General features: G+C 34.8%; 1 protein-coding gene across 1 annotated transcript; it reads right to left on the reverse strand.

The window, feature by feature from the left end:
* Positions 1–10,599: 10,599 nt before the first annotated feature.
* Positions 10,600–15,180, reverse strand: LOC117904492 (stromal 70 kDa heat shock-related protein, chloroplastic). The gene is made up of 8 exons (XM_034817120.1): positions 14,479–15,180; positions 13,619–13,871; positions 13,009–13,088; positions 12,718–12,860; positions 12,533–12,631; positions 12,151–12,340; positions 11,542–11,940; positions 10,600–11,301 (listed from the first exon to the last, which is right to left on the reverse strand). Exons 1-8 carry the CDS (start codon positions 15,040–15,042, stop codon positions 10,906–10,908), a joined length of 2,124 nt encoding a protein of 707 aa, XP_034673011.1. The 5' UTR covers positions 15,043–15,180; the 3' UTR covers positions 10,600–10,905.
* Positions 15,181–16,733: the final 1,553 nt, after the last annotated feature.

Raw genomic sequence — 16,733 nt, forward strand, 5'->3', positions numbered from 1 at the left:
AATTCTTAGAATTAATTGTTTTACCAAACAATCCTTAATTTAAAGTTTATTTAAATCCATTTGTTAGGCGTCACCATCAAATATTAAAACTTACAACATCGTACAGTAGATGATAAAATTCCCATGTCTTATTATGTTTTGAGTCTTGACCAGTTTTGAGCTCCCTATTTTAGCAACTCAAACTTTACCAATAATAAAATATAAATAAAAAAAAAGCATGCAATCATTTTCTTTTTAACTTATATTATTATCTTTTAAAATATAAATCAATATATATAGGTCATAAATTATGGCATTTTTTTAATAAGCCCTGATTATGACTTTATAAATAATAAATAAAATAATTATATTATTGTAATTATAATATTTGGAGTGATCCCAAACACAATCTCTCTTTTAATAATTTGAAGGATGGATAAGCATGGTTAGAAGATTAAAGGATTTGGGAGATATGTAATTGCTAACAACCAAACACGGCCCCATTCATTGTTGATTTCACTGGATCAACCTTACGAGGCAAAAAAGACAACTAAAAAATAGTCTATCATTAAATCATGCACCTGCTACACCTGATCATGAACCGGGACCCTCCAATCAAATATTAGTACTCACAAACAACGGATCGAGACTTGTATTTGGGATGGGAGACAAAGCCCAGTTGGAGGCGGGACCTATTCCCCGCTCCTTTTCTATCCCAATTATATTATTATTATTATTATGGGACAATTGTGTTTTGCACCCAACTGGATCCAAAAATTAAGATTTGATCCATAAAAATTGTATAATTGATGGGAATGATATAAAATATGAATAGACCAATATACCCTTCAAAACTATTTTAAGTATTTTCTACCACAATATTTGACAAATTTTTTTAATCTTAATTTTTTTTTTTTAATAATCATTCTAAAAATTTATAATTTTTAGAAAATTTTTTAAAATATATATATATTATTTTAAAAAATAATTTTAACATATTTTTAGTCATTTTTTACATACATAATTTAAAATACATATATTTTCTAAGATGTTTGATTTTTAAATAATAATAGTAATAATAATTTATTTTTATTTTTTTGGAAAACAGTGTATTTTTTGACAAATTGCTAAATTAAATTAAATTTTATTGAGGTTTACAAAAAAAAAAAATTAATATTTTTTTACTTTTTTTTTCATAGTCAATAAAGGTCATTTTTGGAAAGATAAAAAATTCATATCCTTTTTCTCGATTTTCACACTTCCTCTAGGTCTTAGGCTTAAATAGTGAACTTATATGGACCAAAGCTTAAAGTTTAGGTCCAACTAGGTCTAAAACACAATTCTCCCTATTATTATTATTAATTGAAGTAACGAATGTCACCACATTAATTATAATAAATGTTAATTAAGTATTATTTATGACTTCCATTAATACTTATTAATAAAACCATTAATGTTATTTATGAGTTCTATTAATATTTATTAATGGGGATATTAATGGAAGCCGTTTAGAAAGCCTATAAAAGAGTTTCTTATCTCTGTAATATGCATCCCTAAGCAAGAAAGAAATTTCTTACTTTATCTCATTCTCTCTGTTTTTCATTCTCTCAATTTTCTCAACTTTCTTTTCTGATTTCTTCTTCCCTATTATATATTATTATCAAAATAAGATATATTTCATTTCTACTACTTTGATTTGCATTGTATTTGTCCTCGCTTTACAACACGTTATCAGCACGAATTACTCTAAAAGTAATTCTCGTATCTTAAACTTGAAGTTGTTTAGATAAAATAAAATTTTACATATTTATATTATTATTGATTTTGTTTTGTTATATATTATTAAAAGTTATAAACAAATTATTTGATTTTGTTTATAATCAAAGTTATACTAATGCTATCAATTTATTACAACTGATTCTAATAATATTGTTTTGTCATATATATGAAGTCATTTGACAATGTTGAATCTCATAAAACTCGAATTTGTGGTACTTGACATTTCAGGAAAGAATTATCTATCTTGAATCCTTGATGTTGAAATACATTTTGATGTAATGAATCTTGGAGCTATGATCAAAGAAGGAAATCAAGCATCCCTGCAAGATTGCCCAAAAACACTTATTTTCCTTCGTCATCATCTCCATAAAAGTTTAAAAATAAATAAATAAAAAGAACTTTTGATGAAAAATCACTAGTCTCGTCCAACTAGATTTGAATCATTCTCTGAAGTGAATGCAATATTGTCTCAAACTCGTAGACGTGGACAAGAACGAGAACGTGATCGTGGTCGTGGAAGAAATCTTTGATACCATGATTTTTATGGTAATAACTCATCAAATTCTCAGAAAAGGAAAGTCTCACTATACCACCAGAGGTGGAACAATACTGAGACAAAATAAGAAAATAGGAAGTGTTTACAAGATAAACCTCCTAAGAACCATGAGAATAATTGTTATAGATGTGGTATGAAGGGGCATTGGTCGCGTACCTGTTGTACGTCCAAACATTTGGTCGACCTCTACCAAGCATCAACAAAAGCAAAAGAAAAAGATATAGAGATGAGTTTTACCGATTGTGATGGATTGGATCTAACCTATTATGACATTGATTTCTTTAGAGATCTCAGTGAAAAAATAGACCATTTAATAAATGATGAGAAAATTAACATTGATTAATATTACTTTATATATCAAATAATATAGTATTATGTCTTATATTTACATCTGATTTTCTTTTGTTATTTAAATTATGTCTTGTTTTTTTAATATTATTTATATCTAAAATCCATATGTTATTTGGTCTTAAGATGAATGGGCATGATGTATGTCTTACAGACTGTGCAGCCACGCACACAATTCTTCGAGATAAAAGATATTTCCTCGAATTGACATTAATAAAAGCTAATGTAAGTACCATATCCGGTAATACAAACTTAGTTGAAGGCTCTGGAAGAATAAACATAACGTTACCAAATGGAACTACGTTCCATTTTTAATATAAATGATGTTTTATATTCTAGCAAATCCAAAAGAAATTTGCTCGGTTTTAAAGATATCCGCAAAAATGGATATCATATTGAAACTATGAATGAAGATAATGTAGAATATCTTTGCATTACTTCCATTATATCTGGCCACAAGCTTATAATGGAAAAACTCTCAACTTTCTCCTCTGGGTTGTATCATACAACTATAAAGCCTGTTGAATCATATGTTGTCGTGAACCGAAAGTTCAACGACCCAAAAAATTTTGTCCTTTAGCATGACAGGCTAGGTCACCCGAGGTCTTCAATGATGCGTTGAATAATTGAACACTCACATGGGCATCCACTAAAGAACCAAAAGATTCTTTCTCCCAATGAATACTCATGTGTTGTCTGCTCACAATGGAGAGAAAAGTCGATTCCTGAAAAACAACAAGAAATTAGTTGGAAGACATCTATTATGACCCATCTTAATCCTCGTACAAATCAATGTAAACTAGAAATTCAAAGGATCATTCATTTGAAAAATCTTGCAAATCAATTACCAGATGTATTCATTGATACAAAGAAAATGACAAAGTCATCTATCCCGGTTCCAAATTCTCTAGCATAGATTGATGTCCATATAGGACAATTAACAAATGAATTTAAGATACGCTTGAAACATGGTGGACCTGTTGGCTCGAAGGACATAACTCCTCGGAAGAGAAGAACCCAAAAAAAACTTGGCACTCTAAAAGAGACCATCAAAACGACTTATCAGTTTAAAATTGATAAATTTATAGCCCCAAAAAAGGCACAAGTAATGTAGAAAGCCCTTTGATTACTACTCAAAAAGAGCATATTTTAGACAATAATTCTCATGAGTTTCACGTCTTTTGAGTAGTAATTATGCCTAAAACACTCAATTAACATGTTGTTGCCCTTGCAAGAGTTACTAACAAGTTTTATGAAGTTTTGGAGTCATTTCAAGGTATGTTTTTGATAAATTGGTGACAAAAGAGATGAATCAAATTGAAAAAAATAAATAAATAAAGTTGATGATGATCCAAATGCATAATGAAAGAAGCAATGCAATCGGTTTGGATCGGAATTTGGAGTTGATTTGGAGGTAGTTGAAGTGGAATCAAGAGAAAGAAATAGGAGAAATTGCAAATAGGAGTCAAAAAAACATGTTTTTCGATTTTGCATGACCATGCGAAATTTTTGCATAGTCATGCGAAATGAAACGGAATGGGTGTTGGCTGCAGCATACTAAGGGAAAAGTGAGAAGCAATTTCGCATGACCATGCGAAATTTTCACACAGTCATGCAAAACACTCCAGAAAGACGAAAATGAAGCTGATGGACTTTCCACTTGGCACCATCATGCGAGATTGCTAGGGGCTCGTGCGAAAATGCATTTTCTCCAGATTCCTTGATGAAGAAGCCTCCGGAAGACCTCTTAGATGATGCCAAGTGTCCACTTGACCTTGGCCTATAAATAGAAACGTGATTGACTCATTTGAAGTCTTTTGATACATTTTCTAATTGTAGAACTTTTCAGATTTCTTTTCTCTATATAATTCTCTACTTTCCTTCATTTTTCTCTCATTTTCTCAGTAGCCAAACATGTCTTGTGAGATCAAATCTCCAAGCATGAGTGGCTAAATCTCGTTTTTCTCGGAGGAAGGAAGATCTAGAGGCAAGATCTATGGTGAATTAGATAATTGAACTTGAATTACAAAGGTAATTTGATCCAATTGATTGATTAATTGAAATTTGGGGATTTTTCTCTTCAAATTGTGTTGGATGATTACTTCAATGCACGCTAGGTAGATTCATCAAATTCTTAATGCTAGATTTGATGAGATTAAATAGTTGCATTGTGTGAATCATTGGAAGATAATTTAAGATGAATTGAATATATGATTTGAATTGATCTCTTGGATTAAATTATCTAATTTGAAGAGAAATTAGATCTGGACCTAAAGCTAAATCAAAAATCGGTTTAGATGAAAATTTAGGTTTTCAATATAACTTGATGAAAATTAGATCTCAACATCTATTCACCATGGAAATTGTTTTCTAAAAAATCCTAACTCCGAGAATCTCACATCTTATTAACTTTCTTCTCTTTTACACTTCATTTTCCTCTCAATTTGAATACATTGTTATTTTCGAATTTTATCATGCAATTTCAAGTCAATTTCACTTGATCACAATCAATTCTTATCATCTCATTCAAGCCTTAATTACCGAGAATAATTCATCCTTGTAGACGATACCTAAATATCACTATACTACAATAGTTTGTACTAAAACCACTTTTTGATCGGGTACAAATTGCTATAGAATAGTGAATTAAGTTATAAATTTTGTTTTGATCCAACAAACAACAAAATCCGAGAGATCACCCTTGAAGAGGCACATGTTGAACAAAAAGTCCCTGAAGAGACACATATTGAACGAGAAACCCCTAAAGAGGTACAAGTACCTGAAAATTGTGAGATCTCAGTAAGTTATGTACACATAGGAGAAAAATGGGATGGAAATAATATTGTTATTAACAATATTTTCGCTTTCCAAGTGGCCTCCGATATCATAAGAAATGATGAAGATCTTGAACCACAAAATGTGAAAGAATGTCAACATAAAAATGATTGGCCAAAATGGAAAGAAGTTATACAGGCAGAGTTAAACTCATTAACAAAACGAAAAGTTTTTGGACCTGTAGTCCAAACACCTAAAGATGTAAAGCCTGTTGGGTACAAATGGGTATTTGTACGAAAGCGCAATGAAAATAATGAGATCATAAGATATAAAGCGCAATTAGTAGCACAAGGTTTCTCGTAGAGACCTGGTATTGACTACGAGGAAACATATTCTCCCATCATGGACTCAATCACATTTCGTTTCTTAATTAATTTGGCAGTCTCAGAAGAACTAGATATGCGTCTCATGGATGTTATTACAACATATTTATACAGATCCATGGATAATGATATATACATGAAAATCCCTGAAGGATTTAAATTGCCTGAAGCAAATAGTACAAAGCCTCGTAGCATGTACTCAATCAAGTTACAATAATCCTTGTATGGATTAAAGCAATCTGGACGCATGTGGTACAATCGCCTTAGCGAATACTTGCTAAAAGAAGGGTATATGTGAATAACCCTATATGTCCATGCATCTTCATTAAGAAATCAGAAATCGGATTTGCAATTATTGCAGTGTATGATGATGACTTAAATCTTATTGAAAATCCTGAAGAGCTCACAAGAACAATAAATTACTTGAAAAAAGAATTTGAGATGAAAGATCTTGGAAAAACAAAATTTTGTCTCGGCCTGCAGATCAAGCATTTTCCAAATGGAGTTTTAGTACATCAATCAACATACATTAAGAAAGTTTTGAAGCATTTTTATATGGATAAAGCGCATCATTTAAGTTCTACTATGGTTGTCCGATCACTTGATATGAAAAATGACTCATTTCGTCCTTGTGAAAAAAATGAAGAATTACTTGGTCCTGAAGTACTATATCTTAGTGTTATTTGTGCACTAATGTATCTTGCCAATTGTACACGTCCAGACATTGCTTTTTCTGTCAATTTATTAGCAAGATACAGTTCCGCTCCAACTCGAAGACATTGGAATGGTATCAAACATATATTGCGTTATCTTCATGGAACTACTGATATGGGTTTATTTTACTCAAGGGAATCAAAGCAACAAAAATTTCTTGGATATGCAAATGCAGGATATCTTTCAGATCCACATAAAGGTAGGTCACAAATAAGGTATGTGTTTAATTGCAATGGTACTGCTATTTCATGGAGATCTATCAAACAAACAATGGTGGCCACATCATCAAATCATTTAGAAATACTAGCAATTCTTGAAGCAAGTCGTGAATGTATATGGTTAAGATTTATGATCTAGCATATTCGGGAATCATGTGGACTCTCCTCTATCAAAAGTGACATAATATTATTTGAAGATAATGTTGCATGCATTGCACAGATAACATGGGGTTATATTAAAGGAGATATAACTAAACAAATTTCACCAAAATTCTTTTATACACATGAACTCCAGAAGAGTGGTGAAATTGATATGCAACAAATACGCTCAAGTGATAATATAGCAGATGTATTCACAAAATCATTGTCAACCGCAACATTCAAGAAGTTAATACACAGAATTGGAATACATCAACTCAAGGATATCGACATGAGGGGGAGTATGCATGTAAAAGGGTGTTAGTGTACTGTACTCTTTTTCCCTTCGACCAGGTTTTGTCCTACTGGGTTTTACTGGCAAGGTTTTTAATGAAACAATCCTAACATACTAAAAGCAATTTAATGAATTATAAGAATATTGTACTCTTTTTCCTTCGCTAGATTTTTCCCATAAGGTTTTTTACTAGCAAGGTTTTAATGAGGCATATTTTTCAATGTGGTGGACATCCAAAGGGGAGTGTTATAACTAAAATAATGAATGTCACCACATTAATTATAATAAATGTTAATTAAGTATTATTTATGACTTTCATTAATACTCATTAATGGAAATATTAATGGAAGTCATTTGGAAAGCCTATAAAATGGCTTCCCATCCCCTATAATATGCATCCCTAAGTAAGAAAGAAATTTCTTATTTTCTTTCATTCTCTCTGTTTTTCATTTTCTCAACTTTCTCAACTTTCTTCTCTGATTTCTTCTTTCCTATTATATCTTATTATCAAAGTAAGATATATTTTATCTCTACTACTTTGATTTGCATTGTATTTGTCCTTGTTTTACAATATATTATTATTATTATTATTATTATTATTATTATTATTATTATTATTATTATTATAGATATATAATTTTGCGTTTATCAAATTCTAAAAATAAATATGTATATTAAATATATGCAAAAATTTAAAAGCTAAATATAAAACTATAGAACTTAAAAATCGAGAGAATGCACTTTGATGAGATCCTCACAGACATAAAAAGATTGCAATCATTTTGATAATGATCTAATGACATTGGTTTTATGACCCAAACCAAGGAATCTCTTAGATATCATGTAAAATGGATCATATTCTATTGTTGATCAAAGATTTCAATAGAAAAAAAAAATGAATACGAGTTCAAATTCCACAAGGGTAAGAAAAAGGAAAACAACAAAGATTTGTTTATTCCTTAAAAAAAGACAATGAAAAAATAGAGAATTTTGAGAGAAGAATAAAATAAAATGGAGGCTTAATTTAATAAAATTTCAACAAAAGCAAATTATATGGATAAAAAGAGGATAATTTGCATAGAACCAAAACCTGGTCTAAATTCAAATGCTGTGAACAAAGGATTCTTTAAGTTTATATGGAAAATCAACTCAAATATCTGAACTTAAATCAGCCGTCCCCAAATTCTAACTTACCTAATCACATTCCAACGCACCAAGAAAGAAGAAATTGACATAGAAATCATGGGAAGGAGGATACATACTTGAATCTTGATCTGGACAGCTTGTTGAGTGAGGTTTGTCCCGGCAATAACAAATAGGTATGTTCAAGTTCCAATCCTATCCACATCCACCTCCAGATTCAACACATTCTCCGCATTCTTCTTCCTCCTCTACTTCCCATTCAACCTCAAACCCTTCTCTTCAAAGTCCATCCACATCTAATGAATGATTCAGAAGGGCTTGAGCAGCAGTCCCCAAAACAGGGATGACAACTCTCTCCCCACATTTGCTTCCAAGCTCATTTGACAGAGATATGTTTACAACAAAGTAGGACGGACGCTGAAGGTCATCCATCTCACAGGTGAACTCGTAAGATCCGGATGATCTTCATACAGCTAACAATCGAATAAGAAGGTGGCGTTCTCAACCTTTGAAGTGTAGCTCATGAAAAATGGGTCAATGGTTGCGTTGGGATGAGGACAAGCCCCTTTCGACCCATTATTGATTGTACCAATCTTTAGGACTTCGACGTTGTACTTACGGTGCATGATCCCAATGGTGACCTCGCCATTCTGGCAATGCAGCCTGATCCCCGGAAGCCCACAGTAATGGGGCTGGTGGCCATCTAGCCAGAAAGGGTACTCGATTTTGTCCAGTCCACCGCATTGGAATGAAGGGTTGAAGTTTGAGAATTGAACATGGTCGGCAGACACAGATTTTGGGAAGTGATGGGAGAAGAAGAAGATGAAAACTGAGAAGAGAAGAGGTGGGGGAAAATTCAGATGCATCTGGGGGGGTGATGGAAGTCGTTTGATGAGGAAGATGCTAGAATTAAACTTAATGCACCCAAATGAATTAGAAGTGAGTTATCATAGAATCGAAAAATAGGAGTGTTCAATTGCAATGCAGTAGACTTACCCAATTTTATTATGATATGTTGTAGTTTAAGATTTAGACTTCCATTTGTGTTTATTATGTTAAGAGTTAAGTTCTTAGTACCAGAAGTAGAAACTCATCCAAATAAAAGCACACTAACTAAAAAGAAGAATCAGATTAGACCACCCTATTGGTATCAGCATAATCGGACAAACTGTGATTGAGAGTGGTGGTAGTGGTGGTGAAATTTTTAGGACAAGACTCACCCCAGAAATCCATTCTTGCAATCTTCATCATATGACTGGACGGATTGATATCAAGAATGCGGAATTCCAAAGAGCCAGTATCTATAACAGGGTAAAGATCATCTTGGCACTCAAGCTCGAACCCTTGACGGCCTCAGAACTCTGGTCGATCATGTCCCCAGAAAGGATAGCCAATGTTTTTTATGTGTCCGCACTTGCACTGCAGTCCATGAATTGCTGATCATCGCTGCAACATGTGGGGAAGGCAATGGAGAAGACGATGATTGAGAACTGGAAGCGCTTGGCATCCATTTGAGAACAGTTTGTCATCAGAAGAAAATTTGCAGAGGATGGGGGGTCACTTCCCCATTTTTGGGCAAATCAAAAGAAGACGCATAATTTTCAAAGAATCTTCCCAACGTCAAGCTTTCGTCAGACTGCGTTCCATGTTTCTAAGTGACGCCAGTTTTAAATTAGAAGTCTATTCGTTGAATTTCTTTATTCTCGATCATTTTAAGAACACGTAGTCACCATCCTTAAATTAAAATCACTTCAAAGATCGAATTTGATAATTGTTTATATATTTTTAGTATAAATCGTGTCACAAAAAATTATACCTGTAGGAAGGGGAGCAGAGAGATTTTCTGTGCAGCTATTATGACTGAGCAGTTTAACAGTTGATGTGATTTGGTGTTTGTGAGTGGGCTGGTGATCCTCGTAATGATTAAACAAAGGCAGCTCAATCCAATCATTCCTGTTTGAACTCTTTTCAAGCTTACACCAACTAAGCTCCTCAATTAACTGAGCTTAGAAAGCATACATACATTAGTGATTCAAGCCAATCTTATTACCCATCAGTACTCTAAAAATCCCTTTTCTGCATCAGAACAAAACAAACAGCTCTATCACATCTGTAGCAAGAAATATTGAGATTCTCATCCAATACCACTGTGAAGGAAGATCCTCTGTCAAGAGACAATTGGTGTGACCAACAAATTTAAGAATACGACTAATTAAAACCAATCCCACATTAGAATATGGAATCCAAAAAAAAAGGACACATAATCAACCATAAATGGAAAAATGAAAATGCATATTCTCATGGGAAACCCCATTCAATCATTCTAGCATTATGGTTCAAACAGAGCGCACGGGTTGACCACCCAAAGATTTCACTATCGTGGGCATCTTTAAGACAGTTTAATCCTCTCTTTTTCTAATAAAATAACTTTCTCATAACCCACAGAACAAAAATGACAGGAAATGTAGCCCCAACACTAAATCGAGTCCCCAACAAATCATTTCTTATGCACATTTCCAATAAAAAAGGAAAAAAAAGTTTGTGAGATCAATAACAATTTTGCTTTCCCTTTATAACTCACTTGCTGTCAGTGAAATCTGCATCAATCACATCACCATCCGGTCCCTTTCCTGATGACTCTGATGGCCCAGCCTCACTTCCAGGTGCAGGTCCGGCACCAGGAGCATCTGGCTGGTTATAAAGGGACTGACCCAGCTGCATAACTTCCTGGTTCAGGGCAGCCATGGCATCCTTCATGACCTGGGTAGACCCTCCTGAGATTGCATCCTTCAGCTCCCCAAGTTTTGCCTCAACCTTCTCTTTAACTTGGGCAGGAACCTTATCTCCCAGCTCCTTCAGCTGTTTTTCTGTCTGGTAGACCACAGAATCAGCTTGATTCTTTGTATCTATGGCATCTCTCTTCTCCTTGTCCTCCTTTGCAAACCTCTCTGCTTCGCTAACCATCCTCTCCACCTGCATATTTCCCACAACACATTTTCTGTCAGAGCTGTCCCATTATAGGTGCAAATTAGAAGTTGAGTAAGAACTATGTTGACTCCCCAAGAAACCCTAAGCAAACAAGTAATGGGCTCATAGCTTTTGCTTGATGTTACCAAACAAAAGGGGTTAGGGGGTGGTGGTTGGTGTGTGAAGCAATTCACTCTAAGCCAAAGCATGAGTTGTTCTGGCAGTTGAGTATCTAGGAAAACATACCTCATCAGTGGGCAAGGTGCTAGCACCTGTAATGGTGATGTCTTGTTTCTTCCCTGTGCCTTTGTCAATAGCAGTGACAGAAAGAATGCCGTTGGCATCAATGTCAAATTTGACTTCAATCTGAGGAACTCCCCGCGGTGCAGGAGGGATACCATCCAGTCGGAAGCTGCCTAGAGACTTATTGTCTCTTACAAACTCTCTCTCACCTTGAAGTACATTGATCTCAACACTTGTCTGTCCATCTGCTGCTGTTGAGAACACCTCTGATTTGGAGGTGGGCAATGTTGTGTTTCTTGGGATGATTTTTGTCATTACACCACCCAATGTCTCTAGACCCAGAGACAATGGTGACACATCCAAGAGCACAATGTCACTGACATCTCCAGCCAAAACACCAGCCTGCACAGCATCAACCGGAAAACACATAGACGATTAGTTCACAGTGAGGTTCTGTACATCATACCATTTCTCCAGAAACTACCCAAAAACTACATTTACAACACAGTCATTCAGCATGAACTTCACAAGGACCACCTCAAAAGATGATGCCAATGAAAGTCACAGAGCAACATGCAGACTACAGAGAAATGCTCCCTGCAAAACAACAACCTGCACAGCAGCCCCTAGGGCGACAACTTCATCCGGATTGACTGTGACATTGGGGTCCTTTCCTGTCAGTTTCTTTACAAGCTCCTGGACAGCAGGGATACGTGTTGATCCACCAACAAGGATCACCTCATCAAGATCTTTGAAGGACAGTTTTGCATCCCTCAAAGAATTTTCAACTGGTGTTTTAAGCCTGAAAAAATAATTCTCTGACATGAGACATAAAACTTTAAAACCAACACAGTCACAACAGTGTAAGGACCACAAGGAAAATAACAACTTCAAGTTTTGTGCCTGGAGTAAACAACCACTAATTGTATAGCACCAACCAGTTTAATAACATGAAGCAGCTAGTGAGAAGCATGGTTGGAACAAAATTCTTTACCTATCAAGTAAGTCAGAACATAATTCCTCAAATTTGGCCCTTGTAAGGGTAGTCTCGATGTGTTTGGGTCCATCTGCAGTGGCAGTAATGAACGGCAAGCTGGAAAAACAGACATTTCTATCAGTTAAAATAGGTATGAGAAAGAGTTTTATCATCAATAGGCAGTAGACAGACAATCAACATACCTAATATTTGTCTGTGTCAAGGATGATAGCTCCATTTTTGCCTTCTCAGCTGTCTCTGTTAGACGCTGAAGAGCTTGTTTGTCCTTGAGAAGATCTATACCCTCATCTTTCTTAAAACTTGCAGCCAACCAATCCACAACTCTCTGTTTGAATGGTAAGACAAATGATAAATGATTTGCTCTAACTAATCAAAACCTAATATTAGATGTGGATAGAGAGAAAGAGAGAGAATTAAAGAAGACAAAATGTGACATAACATTGTTCATTGCAGGCTATTCAAATATTCTTAACCTTGTCAAAGTCGTCACCACCCAAATGTGTATCTCCTGAAGTGGAAAGCACCTCGAACACTCCGTCGCCAACCTCGAGAACTAGAGGGGAAAAAAAAGAAAAGAAATAAGATTAAATGCAAAGCTTCAATCATCTTTCACCAGCAAGCATAATGCCATTGGCTTCTGTCATCATAAAGCATTTTCCTACAAATTAAAATGAAAAAGAAGCCAAACATGTCACCACATTCCAACTCTGTTTTCTGCCATTTGCTGATTAAATACATGCTATGTTTAACACCGATCTTAAAAGGAGGAAGATGCATGTGGGAATGCAACATTGTGAACTAATGATGCATGCACATTGCCCATCAATATGTACATGCATTTATGATCGTGTATAATTACAAAAAACAGTATAAAATAGTAAAATGAAGACAACAATATAGTCAGACAACAGTGCCACATATTGCCTAGGGAAGAAGTGCCACAATGCATGATCATCAACTGCAAAAAAATAGCAAAGGGATTCCAAATAGTAAAAGGTTGAGAAATGGAAAGGATTATGAAACATGTCAAACTCATAATGGCAAGTTTAGAATCTAAAATGAGTTCTAAAACAATCTTGGTACCTGAGACATCAAAAGTACCACCCCCAAGGTCAAATACCAGAATGGTTTCATTGTTTTTCTTTTCAAACCCATATGCCAGTGAAGCAGCAGTAGGTTCATTGATGATCCTAAGAACTTCTAATCCAGCAATGCGACCAGCATCCTTTGTTGCTGTCCTCTGGGAGTCATTGAAGTACGCAGGCACTGTGACCACAGCTTTTGTGACTTTATCATTCAGAAACTTTGAGGCATCATCAACAAGCTTTCTTAGTACCTAATACGAAACAGAGACCAATTATTAGCTAACTCAAAATGAAAAACATTGTATAATCAGCCAAACTTTTCAATCACTAAAAATGTGGAGGCACGAAGAGAATCAAGAATCTTACAACACAACAACTAGTTATAGATGTCAAAATTTTCACTCTTTTTTTAGAGGGCGGGGGGAAGGGGGTGGAAGGAATTTGTGCTCCTTGGGATTTGTTGAGCAAAAGAAACTTCAATGTAATTTGAAATTGTCTCGTTCTTTCATCAATTATTGTTTCTCATTAAACGTAACGCAATAAACGCATCAGAAATAAAAACAGTGTCCAATTCAAGATATTGTTGGCAACAGGCAACTAATTGCTGGAATACAGCCATGAACTCAATCTGAATTTCCGTTAATTCTCCCAGGTAATCAATATAGATATAACATTTTGGATTAGCATTCAGTTAAAAACAAATCTTCCCTTTAGTTTCTCGTCCTTTTTTTTATTTCAAAATGCCCCCAAATACCCTCACACACAAATAACATCAAATATGTACCAATTATATTTACATATGTCTGCAACCAAAAGAATTATATAATTCAACTGCAACAAACCAAAGAAACTCATTACCTGGGCCGAAATTTCTTCGGCCGCGAACTGCTTCCCGATCGCTGGGCACTCGAGTTTGACATTCCCATTTTCATCTCTTACCACCCGATACGACACCTGCTTGGATTCTTCATCGACCTCCGACATTTTCCTCCCAATGAATCGCTTCACGGAGAAGAAGGTGTTCTCGGGATTAACCACGGCCTGCCTTTTAGCAATCTGACCAACAAGCCTATCGCCGTTCTTGGTGTAAGCCACCACCGACGGCGTTGTTCGCTGCCCCTCGGCATTCGTCACTATCGTCGGCTTCCCTCCCTCCATAGCCGCCACCGCCGAGTTCGTGGTGCCAAGATCAATTCCCACCACTTTCTCATTTACCACACGAACAGGTCCCGTCGAGTAGTCTCGTCTCGAGTTCCTTTTCAGCTTCAAGAACGCGGTCTTCGGTAGACCAAAAGACGCTGTACTAGGGCTCAATCTCTGCCCAAAGAACACCGTTCTAGATGATGTACGCTTTGGCTTCGCTGACGATGAGGCGAACCCAGTAGTTCCAAGACCGTGAATCTGAGCCGTCGATGAAGCCATTTTCCTAGGGTTTAACGATTCGAATCCGAAGACTGAACACAAAGCCCTGACCCCAACCCTAGAAATTTAGGGTCCCAGAGGTGTGAGAGTTTGAGAGAAAAACCCTAAACCTAGAATTCAGGAACGAAGACCCGCAAGTAAGAGGAGTAGAAGATAAGAGAAGGGTTTAGAAAGAGAGTGAGGGTTAGGTGTTGACACGTGGAGAGTTCTAGAAAGATCTGCAAATCCTTGCCCGTTTGATTACGGGCAGCCTTTCGTGGCCATTTGATCGAGTTCTCGGGCTGCCCATTTGTGAAAATCGAGGAGCTTCTGTGATTTGGCTGCACTGCATTCTGATTAATGGGCTTTGTGGGCTTGCAAATGTAGCAATGATTAATGGGCCGCTGAGGATTGAGTTCGTAACTTCGTATATTACTATATATAGATTGTGATATAAATCATATAATCCTAATTACTAATAACTAATTACTCTCAATTATGATATAAAATTGAAATAATAATTAAATTATATGATTTTAGGAAACCTTATTGTCTCTTCGTTATTGTCATTAGTAATTCAATAACTGTAGAATTTTTTACGGATATCCACTTGAATGCTTAAAAAATTTCAATAATTTTACACAACATTAAATTTTTCTTTTTCTTATGTTTTTTAAAAAAAAATGGTAAAAATAATTTATACTTGTTCTCTAAAACCGATTTTCTTTTATTTTTAAAAACTTTTTCTAGCAAACAACAATCAAATAGTATTATAAAATTTTTAAAATAATTTTTTGTTCTTAAAAACAAAACATCAATTTTTAATCTTACAATCAAACAAAATTTTATTGTTTGGTTTAAAAAATCTAAAAAAATTAAATAAAAATTTGTTTCAAATTATGTGTACAATATTACTGTCTTTTTTTTTTTGTTCTCTTTGTCATTCTCACTATTATTAATATTTAAATGAAAATAAATAATCATTTTAATCTCACATTCCTAGATGCATCCAAATACAAAAACTAGAATCATTAAATTTATTTACAAAATTCAAATATAAAAATTGAAATCACCAAATTCATTCCTCAAAAATAAAAAGCAACAAAAACAAAATATTTTTTTTATCATCTATTCCACTGTCCAAATCATGGCCTCAAGGGAATGTGAAAATAAATGACACATACTCAAATTTAGAATACAAACTATTAACCTTGGTTGCAGCTATTGTGGGACGCTCATCACCACCTATCATAAGCCCCAAGCATCATCAAGCACAAAGCATGTGTAGCACAAGATCCATGTAGCATTATCCGTCTACACCAAGGTATAGACGAACATAAAACGGTCTAATACTATGGATTGTCGATTGTCAAGCATTAACTGCAATGAGCATTCAATACATTGATTAACACAACTGTTATAAAAATGAAACACTAGACTTCAAGGCACAATAGTCGTTATGAGTCGGCAATCATTAGCATTAAAGATGGTAACGTGCAATCAAAGTACAATTAAGGCACCTGAGAAAACATTACATTTGGGTAAGGATAAATAGCCATTATCCATCATAAGGAAAGTATGTTGTCATTTTTTCCTAAAAACCTATCTTACTCAAGTCTTCCATCTTTGACTTAGCTTTGAAGGGGTGTACTAGGAAAACCCATCCAGACATTCCTTTGTGCGGATATAATCACCGTCTACATCACAAGGAT

The sequence above is a fragment of the Vitis riparia genome, chromosome 17 (genome assembly GCF_004353265.1).
Source record: "Vitis riparia cultivar Riparia Gloire de Montpellier isolate 1030 chromosome 17, EGFV_Vit.rip_1.0, whole genome shotgun sequence".
Lineage (NCBI taxonomy): Eukaryota > Viridiplantae > Streptophyta > Magnoliopsida > Vitales > Vitaceae > Vitis > Vitis riparia.

Bases quoted from the DNA above. Each gene is read 5' to 3' on its own strand.
- LOC117904492 (XM_034817120.1), bottom strand. From the start codon at position 15,042: ATGGCTTCATCGACGGCTCAGATTCACGGTCTTGGAACTACTGGGTTC. The intron at 13,089-13,618 runs GTACCAAGATTG...TTTCCCCTCTAG, and splicing joins TGGTACTTTTGATGTCTCAG to TTCTCGAGGTTGGCGACGGA. The intron at 12,861-13,008 runs GTTAAGAATATT...CCATTCAAACAG, and splicing joins GTGGTGACGACTTTGACAAG to AGAGTTGTGGATTGGTTGGC.